Here is an 18,751-nt window from a genome sequence, read left to right as displayed (position 1 = left end):
GATATCAGGAGAAATTTCTTCTCTGAAAGAGCCGTGCTGCAGTGGCACAGGCTGCCCAGGGAGGTGGAGCAGTCACTGTCCCTGGAGGTGTTCAAGAACAGTGTGGATGTGGCACTGAGGGACGTGGTCAGCGGGCACGGTGGGAATGGGCTGATGGTTGGGCTGGGGGATCTTAGAGCGTTTGTCCAACCTTCATGATTCTGTGAGAGGAACACTGTACAGCAAAGGCGCTGAAGCACCCAGTGCACTTCATTGGGTGAACAGCCAAGTATTCAGGGATGAATCTGCTGCACCATACCTAAAAGCCACCTTGTTTAGATTACAGTACCACTTGTGAAGGGGAAAACTTTACTGTAGTTCTCAGGGCTGAGCTTTGGCAGCACATGCAGTGGTGCTGCAGTGGTTCTGCTGACTTTGCAGGGGTGGGAGCTGGGAGGGGACATCTCAGTGCCGTGGGTTGAAGTCACCTGGGTGTGTGCCACCACCATAGGGTCAGACTGGGTCCTCCAGATACACCCATGCTGGGGCTGACCCTCTGCCCAGCCCCACTTGGAAGGATTCTGGTAGAGGGGAGCTCAGCACTCCAACCTGTAGAGCAGAGCCAGCTGAATCGCCTTTCATAGCCCACTGGGGATGTGTGTCTTTAGACCTGTTCCAATGCACAACAGCACAACAAGGAGCTGATGTGTTTTCCAGTTCAAATAGTTGAATACTTTCAGACAATTGCTTTGTTCTTAAACTAAACTCCGGTCATCCTCACGCCATTACCTGACATTGCTCAAATAAACCTGGGACCATACTGCTGTATGAACAGAGCATTTTTATTCTGTTTCATTGTACCACTTACCATCTCCGATGGTTCACAATTCAATATATACACTGTGCATTGCATTATCTCTGCTTATACTTGTCCTTACGTAGACTGTAGTGACAAATTACTTTAAAGAGGACAAAAAGTGCTCAGTTTCCTTTTCCACTGATGTTATGCTTCTCTTCAGAGTGGGACAAGTGCAGGCAGCTGTGGCAGTTCAAGTTTTATAACTTCATTAATGTAATATTCCAAAGCACTCTGGTACAGTGCATCAAAGTGTGGCAATTCTGTGACCATTATTTCCAGTTATTTTACAATGAAGTGCAAGACAGAGGGAAAAATAAGACCTGTCCACAGAGCTCTCCAGTACAATCACTTTCGGCCCAGGCATATTTTGGTGTTCTGTATTCACGTTCTTTTCTTGTCAGGACTTCCTCCAGATAATTTTGATGGATGTGCTAAAAACAGTGAAATAGGTGGGACTTATAAGTGACGAATCTTGACTCTGAATCGATGCTTAACTTCACCAACCAGTGAGATCGCTGGGTGCATGACTGCCTCAGGCTCAAAGTTCCCCTTCAAACACAGTGCTCGCAGGACTGTTTGTAGCATCCTTCACTGAGCAATCATCAGCCCTGAGATAGACCTCAGACATCCAGGGAGCACCTCTGTGGAGCCTCAAGCTTCCAGGGCATCACACATGGCAGGGACAGGACAGCAGGGAGGGAGGCTGGAAGCTGCTGCTCCTCACTTCCTGACACACAGCCTCCCTCCCTCAGCAGAACCCCATGAACAAAGCTGCCTGCTCTTCTGCTTGACTTGAGCCTTAAGCTTGCTTTGGTCTGTAGCATGATGTTCACTGAGCGGCCCTCGATGTGCTCATGGGTTAGGTGGGACGTGCATCCCTCCAAAGCATGGGGTATTTCACAAGTTCATCTGGGGCTGCTGCTTTGTGAAGGGGGGAAAGTAACACGCAGACTTGTCCCCAGTGCACATGTTAAGTTGATGAATCTGTTTAGTGATTCGCTAACTGCTTCTGCCCTGCTTCCCTGCTTCTGCTGGCTGAGATAGGTCCCTGCTGGATACACGTGCTGATCAGTCACTCGTGTTGTCTGTGCAAGAAATGTAACAAAGTGCTCCCCTTGGGGCAGGTAGTTTGGTTAGTGCTGCGGGGCCACAGGGCCCTTTGGTGAGGGCAGCATAGGGAAAGAGGGGCAACTCAGATTCCTGTGCCTTCCTCCAAGAAAACCCAGCCAGATTATGGATGAAGTGAGCAGTTCACATCTGCATGCAAATGGGTGATACTAAAAAGCAAGAAAGCTCTTCTCAATTCTTGTCTTGTTTGTTGTTTTTTTGCCATCATCTAAAACCACAAGAATTCAGATCAAGAACACAAGCAAATAATCACTTGCTCAACATTTTGCACTGAGAGATGGGGCTTAAAAATGCTTGGAACGTGGCTCGTTTTTCATTGCTTGTTCATGGTTTTGAACGCTGCATGCTGAGCCGGCCTATCAGCAACCACCCGTCGGGCAGTGAAATACAAGCATCTTTGCTGGCCACATTTCTCCTCAGCTGGTTACCTTTGTAGGGCACGCTGTTTGCTGCTACTTAAGTACCAACTGCACGCCGGCTGCTGCATAGAACAGAAGCGTAATGACAAGTTCCTTGGGTACGGAGCCCGTGTTTTTGAGAGATGCAGGTCAGTTGAGGCTCATCCTAATGCTGCAGAGGGGGAAGATATGCTGTGCCATAACTTCCTGGTCTCATTCTCTTCACGCATTCAGATAAGGTGAAGAAAAGCCTGGGTGTACTTAAGCCTTTCAGGAAGCTGCATGGAAGAAATTAGTCCTGTGGAAACAAATATAGAAATGGCAGCAGGCACGTCTGAGTGAGAAGGATGCAACGGGTGGGTCTGCAATGCAGGCTCCCACTGGTGGGCAGAGCAGGCAGGGAGCTATAAAACATGGTGGGTCCCGTGTGACCCAGCACGGCGGTACCCAGCGCTTGGGGCACGGGGGCAAGGAGAAGGAAGACCAGCACTTCATAGAAGGGATATGGCATTAGTGAAGCGAGTAAATACTGGCAGCAGAACAACCTGGTAACCGCCTCCCTAGCAGACAGGAATTTTCCTCTGAGATGCAGCATTGTTGTCACAGTGGTTCAAGTATCTGGGCTATTCTGATCTTTGGTTGCTCAAATCGGATTCATTCCATGATTGATCACATCCAGAAGCTGGAAATCTCATGTGAAGTGTCACAGTCCGGTCCCAGTGTGAGTGCTCACTCTTAGACACGTTTCTTCAGGGAAAAGATGTAAATGTTGAAGTGTTCGCTCAGCTGCCTCCCCTAAGGACAAACCACAGAGATCAGCTCAGCACACAGTTCACAGATCAGCACCTCTCCTCTTGAAGTCACAGTGGGAAGTGCTCAGCCCTGGTGTGCCTGGAGCCCTGCGGGTGCATGGGGACCCTCGGGTATCTGAGCAAGAGGGCTGTGCCCTTGGCTCTTCTCCCACAGCACACTGATGGGAAGTCAAATTGCTACAGGTCAGATTCACAGATGGCATAAATCAGGGCAGAGCTGGACACAACCATTCAGTAGTGGATGCTGACCGGGTAACCCCATTCTGCTCCTCACAGACTATCCCCACATTTGTGCTTGGGTAAAGCCTGCTACAGTGGCATTATCTGCTGGTAATGGGGCCTCTTTCATAGCCAGGAGGAAAAATCCTCATGTCCCAACAGCATATCTTCAATAAAAGAATGCTGAGCAAATCCTTTTTAAATGAGGTCTTTGCCATGCAAGATGTTTTATCTGAACGCAAACCCCCATTAGGACATTTCCTAAGGATTATTTGACAATGCTTTTTAGAAAAAAAAACACGGGGCATTAGCTGAGAAAAAAAGAATTACAGCAGTAATTCAGATGCCAATAAAGGACAAAACTGATATCTGGCAGACACAGAAATGTGCTGGAAAGACTGAATTAACTGCAAAACCATTTGGGTCTCCAGCATAAGAGATGCTAATAGAAAGATGTGAAAAGGCGAGAAATTTGAGCAGCCGTTTTGCTTGCAGATTCAAAGTTCACCACCTCGTTGTAAGAATGTGACACATCTTACTTCCCAATTTACCTCCCTGCTTTCTTTGCTCAAGTAACCTCAGGAACAGAAGGAACAAAGCTGAGAGGGCATCCATGCCCTGTTGATCAACTACATGCAGCACGTGAGGAACCAATAGCTTAACACTCAGGCTGAGGGACAACACCCCACCCAGGCAGCACAGACGCCACCCCCAGAAGGCCCTCACCCCCACAGTGTGCACAGCTCCCCCTGGCCTCTTACCACACAGATGCCGTAGTGCACGTGTGCAGCCGTGACCAGCATGGTGAATGCACCCAGCACGGCTTCCTCTGCTTGGCCCAGCAGCCCTGAGATGGCTGCGTAGACCACCAGTGCCAAGGGGAACAGGAACCAGTGCAGCAGCTCTGGCTGTGTGCTGCTCATCTGGCAGATGATGACCCTGCACTGTGGGAAGAAAGGCAGATGGGTGAGAAGTGCTGGGGCAGCCGGATCACTCCTAACAACCTGCATCCATTTTCTCTTCAGGTTGTTTTTGATGGGGAAAAATAGGCTGGGTCTCAAAATGGAGCCTTTTTCTACTAAGGAAACTGCTATTGACAACCTTTGTACCTCGTTGTCTGTGGTTCTTTAAGGACTTTATTGAAGGTAATTTAAAATATACTCTTCTTGCAGGGAGGCAACGTTTTGACGTGCCACTTTATGAGCTGAAGCCTGGTTTTGCAAAGGGGGAGTTTGACACTTTGTGCTTTCACACAGCCTCATAAAGTCATTATCCCAAATCAAATTGCCACCACTTAATCACTGGGAGAGCACGGTGCTATTCTAATCACATGGCGTGGAGAGATATATTCTGGTTCAGTGTGTGTAAGGGAGGGGAAGTAATAGGCCTCCTGTTCTAGCGCTCCTTCCTATACCGCATCACCCACCTGAGCAGCATCACTTCCCTGTCTCAGTTACGGTGACGGGCTCTCTGGGATGGAGCTGGGGCCTTGGGAAAGGAATCCCACCCAGAATGGCAGAAAAAAATGAATGTATGAATACATTCAGCTAAAAGCAGATAGATAGCTTCATTTTACTGAGACCTTGAACGGTCGTGAGATGAACTTAGATCTGTGCAGTTAAATACTCAAGCGTTTTACCTGTCTGAGCCTCCCTAGGATTTTTGTCCCGTGTACAACATCCCCTTTTGAATTTTAGCAAAGTTGTGTCCATTTAAGCTTAGTTCAGAATTTGAATATGGTTAAAAACAGATGTTGTGAATCCTGGAAACACTGAAAAAATGAAAGCCTTTTTCTGTGCAGTGTTTGAAATCCCGTAAGAGCAGCAATAGCAGTCTGAATGAAATCTAACGATAGGGAAAAATAATGGCATGAAGAATGTCCGAAAATGAACACCTTTCAGTAATGCAATACGTGTCTGTACATAACGTAAACTTATTTGCTTACAATGAATTATCAGGATGGATGATGAATGTTTCGAGTAGCACCAATTCTACGAGTCTTTTAGGAACCGTTCCAGACGTTGCTAAAGCAATCTCTCCAATTCATGAATACAGGCCATAATTTCTGGCTGAATAATTTCACCTGTCCAAAGGTTGGATTTCACATTGCTTTAAATCATTATTACACCTTGTTAAGTATATTACTCAATCCTTCATAAAGATTTACAGTGAGAATTTGGAGCAAGGCAAGCTTAGTGCCGAGCAGGGTTGCGGAACCTCTTTCACCCCTCTGCCAGGCCGGTAGCTTTCATTTCCAGGCCCTTCTGCCTCCGTTTAACCAAAAACACAGGGAATGCCCCATCCCTCAGGATGGGCTGGATGCCTTTCACCTGCCTTCTTGGGAGAGACCATTGAACGGGTATGTGCAGTGCAGACAAGGACAAGCCAGCCTGTGGGAGAACCAAGGGAAGATGCACGTTGCCATGACAACCTCCCCCTGCTGCAGGGGAGTGAGGGGCCGGGGGAGGTGAGAGGAAATGGGGGCCCGGCTTTCGCTTTTAAATGTTAAAGATTACAACTAATACACATACATTTTTTATGGCCGCTTTTTAAATGTTATACGTTTCAACTAACATGCATACATTTTTAATTCCTGTGAGCCTCTCATACCGCAGTAGATGCCTCGGTTCAAGGAAAAACAAGGCCTCACATTCAATGCGCTGCTCTCAATGCCTTGTAAACTGCAGTCTATGGCGAAGCTACTGCTTCCCACCCCTACAAGCTGCTGTCCGCAGCACAGTCTTATTCTGAGCAGTGAAGAGGAGATGCAGGACCATCTGATGTGCATGTAGCACGCTAACGGGAGAACAGCAGGGGAAGGCTGCAGACAACTCCTGCTCTTTCCGGTAAATCTGAGCCTGCACTCAGCTTTACTGTACTTCGATTCCTGATGTGCCGGTGCATAGCTGCTATGTTTCTGGAACTAAAGCCTCCTCAGGTTGTTCATAAAACTGTGAGGTGGAGGATGGGGGAAGAGCCTTCATCCAAATATTCTTCTGCGCTAAATAAATGCTGTAGCACTGTGAGCTCCCCTGCCCAGCCAAGTGCTGTGATGGATTTTGGTAAGAAGGAGCGTAGCACAGAGGAGCAGTGTGGGCGATTCTGCTGAATTTTAACTACAGTTTCTGCTCCTTCTGTTTATTCACATAAAAATAGAAGTCTCGCTGACACAAAGCTGTCTCTAAATAATACCATCACCACAAACATACTTACAATAACATTTGAGAAAGTAACCCCAACCATCCATAAAAACAGTCTTGGTTGCTTTGCTAATATGTTGCCTGGAGATAAAACCACCCAGACTGTAAGAAGCATGAAGAGCAACAGAGGTGACACAAGAGGTAGGAGTCCTTCATACAAAGAATCATTCTTCAGTGTTTTCCTTAAATGTGCTCTGCAAATAAATACAACGATTTTATGGAGTAAGAAAACTTATCCATTCCATTTCCGCACAGTAACTCCAGCCTGAACTTAGCCCAAGTATTCGTCGTGCAACACAACTGCTCATACAAACGTGTTAGGTACCCAAGCTTTTAAACAGAAAGGGTAGGATACCAAAGGAACTCATTTCTGGGCTAAAATTACACTGCTTTATTCACATAGCTTCTGGTCAGCTCCACTCTCTCATCACTGTCTGGCAGCGGACCCCTTGGCTTGCACACAGTGAGCTGTGGTAGCTCCAGTGTCGTCAAATGCACAGCATGCAAACTTACTGTGAACTCAAAACGTGTATTTTTAGATGATTAACCTTCTAATATAAGACAGGAAATGGCTTCAGCCAATACAGAGACAACACAGCTGAGCACATGGCTGGCAGGTATTGCTGTTACTCGCGCTGAGAGGAGACGTGCTGGACAGCCCCGCAGCAATGGCAAAGTGCAGCCTAAAGGTAGGGGGTACCTTTTTTTTGCTAACTAAAGTAACGAAAAATTTGTGATGCATTTTTTTCTTCTTGGATGTTTTAAGGTGCTTTTTAGAGATAGTACTAAATAAAGGTAGCGAAGGACTGTATTTTCTGTCAGCTGCGATAATAGTAAATGCAGCACCAGTACCTTTTGCATCTCGTTTGCATTCTCACTCAGGCAGAACTCACTGAGAGGTTATAAAAGCAGTAGGAGCTTTAATGTACTAAAGTTCACTATCATTAAACTATTTCTTCATACACAGGTTTGACATGAGCGATTCTTTGTTTGAAGTGTACTGGGAAATGCCCTGTTTTAAATCTCTGACTATCTGTGTTTATAAGAGCAGCTAGACAAAAAGCCAATAAATACTTTCTTCAGTCCTAAAAAGAATATTCCTTTGATAAAATAATGACTGAGAACAGACAGCAGGATGGAGTGAAAGAGCATTACTGGAAAACTCCAATTCCTCACCAGCACATAGCTTGTGTGTGCATCCATCAAGCAACTCCAGCTGGATGTTTAGAATTAGGTGCTCTTCTGCTTAGAGGAATGACAAAACTTGCCAAAAGGCCTGTGTCAGATGATGACATGAGGAGGCAAATGCTAAGCAAAAGTCCTGGAATGAGTGGAAAGAAGATGGTGCTGCCCTCCTCCTCCCAGCCCTCCCTGATGCAAAGCCTTTCCTGCCCACAGCTCCTCACTGAGGGCAGGCTGTGATGGGGTGAGGGCCTCTTAGGAGCTCTGCATAACTATCGTAGAGTCTCTCCAAAATCAACATGCTAATATTCATTGCCACTAATTCCTTACAATAGGGAGTGACAGTCCCTCCCCCAGGAAGTGTGGGTTCTGAGATACCTGATGTGACAGGTGAGGGAAACGAGCTAGCAAATACTAGAGGAAGGCAGACAGCATTAGCAAAAATAGGCCACCGGAGTATAAGTGAGCTGTGTATGAAATCATTAGGTGCAGCAAGCCAACTCTTAGATGTAATCACAGCTTGCCACCTGCCTAGCCCATATCTGATGGCAATTATGTGCAGCCTCCATACAGAGAGAAGTTTTACAGGAGGAACTGAAAGACAATAAACTCTTCATGGAGTGGAGATGATCAGCTACATAATTTTGCTTCAAGCAGGTGAAAGTCAGGAATCGCATTTGGCTGCAAATAAAACACAGTTTGTATCTGGAGGGCTTCCATTGGTTTGCCATGTGGGAACAGCGTAAGACTGCATGAAGAATGGCAAGTGAAAGGGAAACCAGGGAGGCTACAGACATGGGAAAGAAGCCAGTCAGCTGCTGAAAGCTGGACTGAAAAAAAAGCTGTTGTACCATCCTAGTACAGCTGGCTGAAAGTCTACATGTATTTCTCATGTAAGGAAACCATTAAATACACAATTAAATGGGAGGGGGTAGAAATGATTTAATGTTAATTCACTTACCTGTGGATGTTGTATAGCGTTTGTGGAAATGAAAGGAGTAAACTGAAGCCTGGAAGAAAAGAGAGATTGATATGCATTGATTTACAGTCATGGCAGGTTGACAGTCCCACAGTCTCTCATATGACAGAAGAGCCAATGATGTGCCATTGTAGAAACGTCATGGGATTCTAGTACTCATCACAGGATGCGAATGAAATTCAGAGGTTTTAGGCAATAACCTTCCTTATTTTCCCAAGAGTTAGCTGCTAGAAGTAGTTGCTGATACAGGTTTTCTTGTGCAATGAGTGATAAGAGCTGGAAGACTTTTAAAACATGTGATGCTACAAGTCAGTACAATCGGTTGCATGCAATGCAGAAAGATCACAGCCCCATTTTGCATGAGCTGCTCTCTGCTCACGTAGAGAGAGACAAGCCTGACACCAAAAGCTTTCCAATGGAATATATAAGGATAATTAATCTCCAACAGTGCTGCCCACATTAGCGGAAAAATAATAGGTTTATAGTCCAATATGCTGAGATTCAATTAATGAGAGGCTTTGCTGAGACAATGGCGTAAGTGAATTAATTGTCATGATATAGCCATCATTTTGATGAGTTGCTTTAAAAAAAATACAGTTGTGACCTTTCTGGAGCTCAGCTTTAACCAATGAAGGACAAGGAATTTGCCTATGTTAACTTGGTGTCTCTGTGCCTTGCTGCTGCCGAGGACCCAGGAGCAGGCTGAGGACCCACATGGTGCCCCATGCAACACCCCCAGCCAGAATGCATTCATCCAAGGGGCAGAGAAGGGCTCCAGCAAGAAGTGAGCATTCAAGTGCTTTTAAAAAGCAGCAGCATTAGTCAGCCTAGCTAGGTGAACATTTATACCCTTCTTCACTCTGTGACAGCCATTTTCAGTTTCCTCACAGAGCTCTTTGGTTTTGGTTTTCCTTCTTTCCTGTATCAAGTACCTCTGCCTGGTCGGTTTGCTGCTCAGGGATGGCTTTCAGCAGCACATATATTTCTGCCTGGCCATTAGAATATAGTACTCGATGATCATCAAGGGAGCGCTAAATGCACACGTCATTCATATTTTGTTAGGAGGAAGAATAACACGGATTTTGTAAACTTTCTGCTTTGCCCTTAAAATCTCACATGCGCAGTCAGTACAACACACACTTTAAACTCATTATTAGAATTATTGCAAATTACAACGCAGCAGGAAAGGGCACAAGAAAGAACCATTCCAGATTACTTTGCACCAGGGTCAATGCTGCATAGTGGAATCTCAAGAAACGTCAGTGTTCAGCACTCAGCCCTCATCAAAGACATACCTAAGTCTTAGCATGGCCAGAGTGGCAGCGCGGGAGAAGGAAAAGTCAAAGTGTAGGGATAGTAGAGATCAGGATTGCTGGAAAACAAATAAACAGGGATATAAGAGATATTCTATTTCTGCAGTCTTTTTGATGATCTTTTAAAGAGGGAGAAACAGAGAATTGGAAACAGAATATCCAGCCTGCAAGTCATTTCAGGTATTGCGTTTTCACATGTTTACTTCTTGTTGCTTCTTAAAACGGGTAAGATAAAGAGCTCCGCTTCTTTGCCATGGCGGAATCTCTGTATCACGCAGCTGAAGGCTGCACAACTGAAGTAACAGCCCAAGTGTTTTGTAAATGTATTTACAAAAATTGCAAGTTTAGTCCCTTCAGAATGATCTGTGCTTCATGTGCGCTGCAGTTATCTATGTTTCCTATTAGGCAGGGAGGGCTGGTTCAATAAAAGCTTGAGTAACGTACAGCAGTTCCAACATCTGCATCACATTAGAGCAGACATGAGACAAAACATTGACTCTTGAGGTTAAATCTAAATTTCCTGCTGCAATCCTGGAGTTTGATTTGTTAGGAGAAAAGCAACCAAGAGGAACAGAAATAGAGACTGGAACTAGAAATAGAATTCAAAGCCCGATGGTTGCCAGCAATTTGTTATTTTTATGAAGTGCCATTTTAGTTAGAAATAACACGCTGACCACAAGCAGTCCCCAGGCTAGAGCTGAAAGTCGCTTTTGGATCGGGACAGTTACGGCAGCCACTCCTCTGTATTTTTTAGGCACCTTCCCTTTAACAAAGCAAGCGCAGAGGATGCAGTAGGGAAGGCAAAGGGTGTTCCGCTCTTTCTTACGGGATTTTCAAAATTCCATCATTTCCTACGACACGCTGCTCTCCTCAATCATCTCTTAGCTAGGGAGGCCTGGCTAGGGGGCTGCTTTTGGTATTCATTAACTCTGCTTTTTAATTGGCATTAAGAAGCCCTTTGTGCCCGGGAGCTAAATTACCGCTTCCGCATTGCTGCCATTCCCTGCTGGTCCAGGAGACAAAAGGTAGAGCCTGGAAAGCCACCACCAGGCTGTCCCTCAGGCGCTGGGCCAGCTCTGCGCTGCCCAAGGGACAGCCTTGGTGCTTTCTTCTATTATTATTTTTTTAATACGCTATTTTATTTTAGAATCATAACAAAGTCAAGCTGAGTGCATTAGAAGTTTGTAACATGCTACAGACAATTCACAGGTACACAGGATTGTAGGGGTTGGATGGGACCTCCAGAGATCGTCGAGTCCAACCCCCACGTGCTTGTTAGAAGTATCCCTGCTGGTGCAGTATTTTCTCAGTTTTACCTTTAATATCTTCCCCAGCTGACTAAAATCCAGAATCCCAAAGGTAAGAAAACAGCTCTGCTCTGAGGGCAGAAATACAAAGCACAGATGGGTGGCACAGATACACACAAGGAATTCTTGTGTCACGCTGGGCATCAAGCCCAAATGCTGGGATTTAGGCACAATCCTGTGCTCAGTCCTGAGCTTTTCAATATCTTGTCTCACTTTTAGGAGATATAAGCATTTGCAAAGCTCTTTGTCAGGAATTATTTTGTCCATATTAAAAAACAACAACTACTACAAAAAAATACAACCCAAAAGCAATAGCAGGATTACAGATATGTCAGAAATGAAGGCATATCTTGTACTCTAAATGTGAGTATAGACGTGTATAGAGATTTATATATCTATGAACTTACAGTTATGTACACAAGCACACGCACACTTATATACGTGTGAAAAGGACAAAAAGACAATCCCCATCAGTTCTAGTGACGGCCTGAGGTTTCATTCATTGCTTTCAGTTTCACTTCCAAAACTTCTAAGGTGTTATTTATGTTATACTTCTGAATATACAACAAAAACAGAAAAAAACAACCAAGTAGTGATGGGCAGCGCAGTACATTTGTCCACCATGATAACCTGGCAGTAATGGCAGTGATGTATTTAAGTTCATTTACAAAAAGGTATCTTAGGCCATACCCCAAAACCTCCTGGTGGCATGAAGACTGCAAGGCTTATCTCACCATAGCATGGTGCAGCCACTTGGGTGACTTGCTTGTGGTAGAGGAAGGGAGTGTGAGTCCAGAAACAAACAGCTGGCACTGCTGCTGACTCTACAAAACGCTCTTTCAGTCGGCATAAAATAATAATAATAATGATAATAAGATTGAAAATATTTAGGCCTTAATGTAAGATTGAAAAAATCTTTAATTTTTTTCCACATTTTTTTTTCCACAAGTCTTCCCCATTTAGAGCAGCCAGATCTATAAGCCATATCTTGGATGTCTTGGATGCCTATTAAATTTCACTATTAAATTACATTTTCCTGCTATGTAAAATTGCCATCTTATAACCACTGAGTAAGCAAAGAAAACTCTTAAGCTTATAATTTTCAGACTTAAATGAGCCTGTAAATTCTGAATGTGTTAAGTAATTTAAGGACAGATGAAAAATAGACCTGGACACATTTACACACCGTCAAAGGATTTTACGTGATTAAGGGCACTGTGTAAACATGAGTACTGCGTTCATGCAACAAGTTGATGTAAGTTTGGGATGTTTAGCATCCAAGGCACTGAGTACAAAGCAGTAAAGGGATGCATGTATCATGCTTATTGATCTTATAGCTTATTTTCAAAGTCTAAGAACACAGCGCGTTCATTTCTTTGAACTGAGCTGCAAGGTAACAACAAGCATTTGGAGGGCTTTAGTATAGACTGATAAATCAGTTTATGGATGCAACTGCTGCTTTGATGTAGTCTTGTCTAAAAGCATGGATGTTTTAACATTCTTTTTCTGCATACAGCAATAATCAAGCACCTGAGGAGCAGTGCCCTTAGCTGAAAACCCAAGACTGGCCCTGTCAGGTGAGTTCCCTTGTGAGACTTTCCTTCTGGGGCTCTCACTGCCTGTGAAGTGAATCCACGCCATTGTTACAATCACCATCATGGGACCAACACCATTGATCGGTGGTTCAGGGTTCAGCCCAGAGTCTCAGGGTGTAATTCTGCCACCAAACCCCAGAGCTCTTGTTTGCTGGGTTACTGTGGCTATTTCGGATGGGTTACTCCAGACACGAACTTCAGTGCATTTTATGTAGACCTGGAGTGACAGATGAGTATTTCACACCCTTTTCTTCAATGAAGCCTTATACAATCTGTCACAGCAATGCTTTAACAAATGGCAAATTGGTGACAGAGAAGTAGAAGCCAACTCATGTTAACTCCACTTTTAAAACAAGGCTAGTCAGGGCCTGTAGGAGTGATAACATTTAAGAAAGACATAACTGAGCATTTAATCACTTCACTGTCCACCAGTGAGGCAGAATAATCAGCCACTTTGCAATGGGAACTATAGAAAATCAGTGGAGAATGACTTACTGGCATGAAGCAGAAAAAAAATGTACAAATAATTAATGTAAGAAAGAAAAAGAAAATTTCCTTCCACCATCAGAAGTGCATTGAAGTTTGTCTTTGTGATCAGTGCCTTGCACTGCTATGAAGGCTCTCAACATCACCAGTTTCCCATGGGAAAGCAAGGTGCCTCACTTGCAACTGTGCCCCATAGAAGAGGTAGAGCACCACATTCAGATTGCTCCAGCCAGAAGAAATCTGCCTGCCTGCTGTGATGCAGATCTGCTGAATGGACGTACGGGAACAAATGTCCTGTTAAGGATTGGCCTGCAGGACCTGGAGATGTATTCAAATGAATAAAATAGCAGGTATGTTTTAACTGTAGCACTGACTTGGACCAAAAAAACCCCATACTTAACTAAAGAAATGCGTGTTTCAGATGATGGCTGTTTGACCATCATCTATGTCAGCTTTGCCACAGGCTTCACCAGCCAGATCTGGGTACTGCTACCTACCAGACTGGACCAGATTGGGTCCAGAGTGGACCCAAATGTGCCTCTGGGTCCAGGTGGCAGAACTGCCTGCACCATGTTCCACACACCGATGAAGCACAACATATCCACACTGCACTGGTGATCTTTCAACCACAAAGCATAGTTCTGCAATGGCACTTAATGCAGAGGAGGAGTAGGAAACTTTCTGTGCATCTAGGAGTAGTTTTTCCAACCTGGCACTCTAAGGAATGAAGCTGATATGACTGATAGCACATTGTCTTTTCATCTGCATCCTACCAGAACTTCTTCTGAGCCCTCTGGCCAATTCTGAACAAATTTAATAGGTTGAAAGACATTTCCTGTAGGTTGCCTGGAAATAAACAGTCAAGTAAAGGAAAACAGTCACATGAATGTTTCCAGTGAGGAGGAATTGCAGCCTGAGCTCAAATTTTATTGCATGTTATAAAATCTATTCCACAGAGAGCTAGTATGTGTGTCCTCAGTATGAAAAAGCTTCATGCACCCATCCCAGGTCATGTAATTGCAACGTGAGACAGAAACCACGACCAATTAGTAATGCTGCTCCTTAAACTACTGACGTTTATCTGTCAGTGAAAATCTTTGCATGAAATCTATAACATCTTTTGGCATCGTTTTTGTTATTAGACTGCATGTAGCAAACAGACTGTTCTAAAATGCTTATTGTAAATATTTTATATGGCTCTCAAGCTGATAAGGCAGTGACACGGAATGCCTGGTATTTGGGGCATCCTGGAGGGGTGAAAATAAATGACGGGTCTCACCCCGGTGGTGCCCTTTGAAGAGACCCTTGTTAGTCAGATAACGCTACGGGACAGTTGTGGTTAAATCCCAGCGGGGCTTTTGGAGTGTCATCCACAAAAGCTTTGCTGAGAGCAACAAGTAATTAGTTCCAGCTGAGCACACAGGCACATAACTTTAGAAAGGTCTGGCTACTCTCACGCTAAGAGAGGAAAAAAACAAAGGTATTTCTGTCCAGAAGGCAGGATAACATGCTCTGGAAATGGAGAACAGCCTTTTTTGTTGGCTTGGTGCTCAGCTAGGTGTGTGTTGGGGGGGCGTAAGGACTGAAGCTTCAGGATGGAATTGTATGCACCTCCTGCAAACATTGCACGTTCCTATTGACCGGGTAGCAGAATTCCCATAGAACAACCCACAGAAGTTTCTCAGCTTCACAAGGAAGGCCTCTGTGGGCACTTTTCAGCAGCTCAAGAGCTGACCTTCGTACAGGTGTTCACTGTGTGCTAGAGAGTTCCCAGGGACACGTGTAAAGCTCTCTCTCAGGAGGTTTTCATAAAGCTTCTAATCTAAACACCGGTATCACTGTGGTTTTTATGTGTATCTTTGTGTGTTCTGGCACCTGATAAAAACCGCATTTTGGGGGAGTGAATGTCACCTGGTGGTACCACAGCTTGCACTGAGGATGTGCTTGGAGTGGAGTTCATCCTCGGGTTATATGTGGGCTCTTTTTTTCTCTTTTTCTCCGAGAAACTCCAGGAAACACATCTGAAAAACTCCACTCCTGTGCTTCTTGTTTGGATTTCTTCCCACTATAAAAGGTACTAGCCAAAGCCCAGCTGTGCTCAGCAAAGTGACAGCTCAGCAGTTGAACTCCTGTTGTGTACTGAACAGTATAAGCACAAAACTGTGGGCGTGCCAAGTGTCGATGGAGCAGACCTGCGGGTCCATTGTTAGGGCGAGCACTGGTGACTCTTAAATGCCATCAGATGGTTAAGGATAGACAGTTGGAGCTTAATGGCTCCTCTCAGGGTTCTGGGAAACAAAGTCATAAAAAGCAGTGGAGGCCCCATTGCATTGCTCTGGGATTTGAGTGGCCACAGCGGCACTGAGCTGAGTGTGCTGCAGGGAGGTGACCTGAGACAAACAAGTCTGGCCGAGCAGGGCGTGCTCTGCCCTTGGTGTGGGCTATGTCAGTGCTTTTCCAGTAGGCACAGCGGGGCCCTGCAAGCTTCTAAAAGCTTTATATATCCAGACTTATGGAGCACAGGTTAATCAGTGATAAAACACTTTAAATGCTACTGTTGAAAGGGGATTCATACCTGTGACAAAGCTGAAGTGCTTTCTGGGTCAGGCATACTTTGAACCTATGTTAAAGGTATAATTCAGCTGCAAAAGTTGCCCTGTTAATGGCATTATAGACAAAGTGCAAGGAACAGTATTTTTAAAGAAATGTTTTGGCTCTCAGTTATGTCTCCTCTGCTTGGGACAATGATGGAAGAACTACTCAGCTCCCTGCTTATGAATCCAGCCATGCAAGTGTAGTACATTAGACAGATGCAATGCTTCTTCCTAAACCTAGAGGAACATTCCATCAAATTTCTCTTTGCAGTAGAATATGAAAAAAGATGCTCACTTCTGTGGATTTTATCATGCTGACGTGCTTTCCTAGCACAAATCTTCTTAATACATTGACTAGTTTGTGTTAAACCTTCACCCATGACTTCCCAAGTGCATCCAGCTCCTCACTGAGGCGGCTGTCACGTGCCTTGACAAGAGGAGCAGAAATGATGTGTACAGCATGGATGGAGCTCTGCACTTGCAGGCGCAAGCAGCACAGCTCACTTAGAAGACAGCACCCATCTCTGGCTCTGCAGCACGTTTCCCAGAGCACACAGAGTTCCCTCTTCCCACCAGAGGGCATTTCCTCACTGCACACAACCAGGTTGATCCTTGCATTGCCTACTGAAAGGACAGCCAGTTTTTTGCCCTTCCCTTTCTGTCTTTTACTCTGTGCTCACAAAACAGGCCTGACAAATAGACTGCTCAACCTCAGTCACACAGGGTCAGTTTCAGATGCTGCAGACATCTTTGCAGGGAGGTGACAACCTGAAGCTGTGCAAATGCAGCAGGTTCAGAAGCAGCCCAGGAAGAACTCTGGCAGCCCCTGCCGGGAGCTGGAGGTGGGTGATGGCCTTTACTCAAGTTCTCTATTGGTCACAAGGCCTGAATGCATTTCCGTCCATCTTGCTGTGCCAAACCCTGTTTTGTGCCCTCCTGTCATTACTTGGAAGTTCATATAGAAATCCTGGAAAAATACAGATGCCAGTGTTGTCACCTTCCAACCAACACATTGAAGCATTCAGTGTGCACACCTTTGTAGCTGAGACCGCTGTTCTAGCTCACTGCAATGTAACTCATGTTCTCAGCTTATCTATAGCAGCTGGAAGGTGCTCTCTGCTTACTTCAAGATACACTGACAGTGTCAAGCAATGAGAAAAATGCATACTTCTGGTCTGGGAGCAATTCTAAAAGCCGAGCTTAGAAATCATCTAAATCTACAGTTGTGCCTCCTACCGTTATTTAAATAATACCTTTCTTCTTTCTATCCATGATGTTTTGGATAGTAATGTGCTGCGGGCTGACCTACTGATCTTGTACCTTGTGTAAATGCGAGCAGTATTTTACCTGACCGATATTAGAAGTTTGTGAGTGTTTGAAAACAGTCAGTAAAGCTCATTGAGCTGCATGTGTAACTAAGGAAAAAATTTTGTGTTATTTGTATACAACAGATATGAATTCAGTGAGGAAAAATGTTTCCAGAGTGGTCTGCCAGCTTACGTTTAGCAGCACGGCTCCTATTAATCACCCCTGCTCATGTCAGCTTGCGAATGGCCAATGCTTACAAAAGGAAAAAGAAATATATAGGCAAAATAAGGAATTATCTAATCAAAGGAATGAAATAATAGTAAAGTTCTCCATGGATCCAGGCACTTACCTATAAGTAGGATTACTAATATATCTGTAATGTAATAACCAAACAGGAAAGGCTTCTGCCAAACTTCCACACCCACAATGCCGGTGAGCAGATATGCTGTTATTAACACCTACAGAAAAAACAAAAGACAATGTGTTTTTAATCCTTTCCTCCTAAAGGCACAGAATTCTACTTAACCATTTCAGCACAACCAGAAACACAGCCCTGCTCTCCACCTGGTGCTGTCTGCCTGCAGCCGTGCCAATCACTGCTAAGTCTGTGCCATGTGGTTCAGTTCTCTGAACTGTTCTGGACCAAGACTAACAGTGAATTATGAGAATGCACTGTACCTCTAAGTCCAAGCAGTCACAATACTTGCAGTGCCAGTGAGGAGACTGGATATGCATTTATTTATTCCCAGGTAACACTTGGTAACTATTTTTTCCATTCAGTACAGTTTCTCTCTCTGGGACCAGCCTTACCATATGATAGATTTTACCATCTTTTTGCTTAGCTTGTTTGTTTATTTCTTGCTTGGTTGGTTTTGGGGTGTTTTTTTGGTCAGATATCACTATGTTTGACTTCATTCACTTCTCTGTATCTAAATTCAAGGCTCCTGCCCCCTCATTACACAGATTTTAAAGTATTTTATTGAATGGGGCATTATAAAACTGCATGCGCAATTGCCTGCGTGAGAAGCAAAAGGGGAAGAGCAGGCACTAGAACAAAAGTCATGTCTTAGGACACTGAGAAACACTGGTCTAAATGAAGGATGTATATAATGGGTTTTACAACCCACTACAACAGAGGTAACATTTGGCTCCCTAAGGATACTGCATTATGTTATCCATAAGACATAACAGATGAACTCTTAGCTCCTTCAGATTTGAGGGCAAAACTCCAGCTGGCTTTGACAGAGCCTGAATTTACCCTCACACGTTGCACTCGGAACAGATATTTTTGGCGAGCAATAAAAGAAGATCTTTGGTATTATCTGCTATTACAGTCAGTAATCTTGGCAGAACACAGGCGGGTATCGCTGTCAGATGTCAGCACACCTCTAG

General features: G+C 44.6%; 1 protein-coding gene across 1 annotated transcript in view; it reads right to left on the bottom strand.

Moving 5' to 3' along the window:
• Nucleotides 1–801: 801 nt before the first annotated feature.
• Nucleotides 802–18,751, bottom strand: part of LOC140248146 (ethanolaminephosphotransferase 1-like) — a 44,014-nt gene continuing 26,064 nt past the window's right edge. The window contains exons 6-10 of the mRNA XM_072328613.1: nt 17,709–17,817; nt 8,739–8,787; nt 6,609–6,789; nt 4,157–4,339; nt 802–3,159 (exon numbers count right to left, since the gene is read on the bottom strand). Of these exons, the coding sequence (XP_072184714.1) occupies nt 3,100–3,159; nt 4,157–4,339; nt 6,609–6,789; nt 8,739–8,787; nt 17,709–17,817 (582 nt within the window). The 3' untranslated portion in view covers nt 802–3,099. The remainder of the gene's footprint in view (nt 3,160–4,156; nt 4,340–6,608; nt 6,790–8,738; nt 8,788–17,708; nt 17,818–18,751) is intronic.

This window comes from Excalfactoria chinensis, chromosome 2, assembly GCF_039878825.1.
Source record: "Excalfactoria chinensis isolate bCotChi1 chromosome 2, bCotChi1.hap2, whole genome shotgun sequence".
Taxonomy (NCBI): domain Eukaryota; kingdom Metazoa; phylum Chordata; class Aves; order Galliformes; family Phasianidae; genus Excalfactoria; species Excalfactoria chinensis.
The sequence above is the reverse complement of the archived record's forward strand: the minus strand, read 5'-3'. Positions and strand labels throughout refer to the sequence as shown.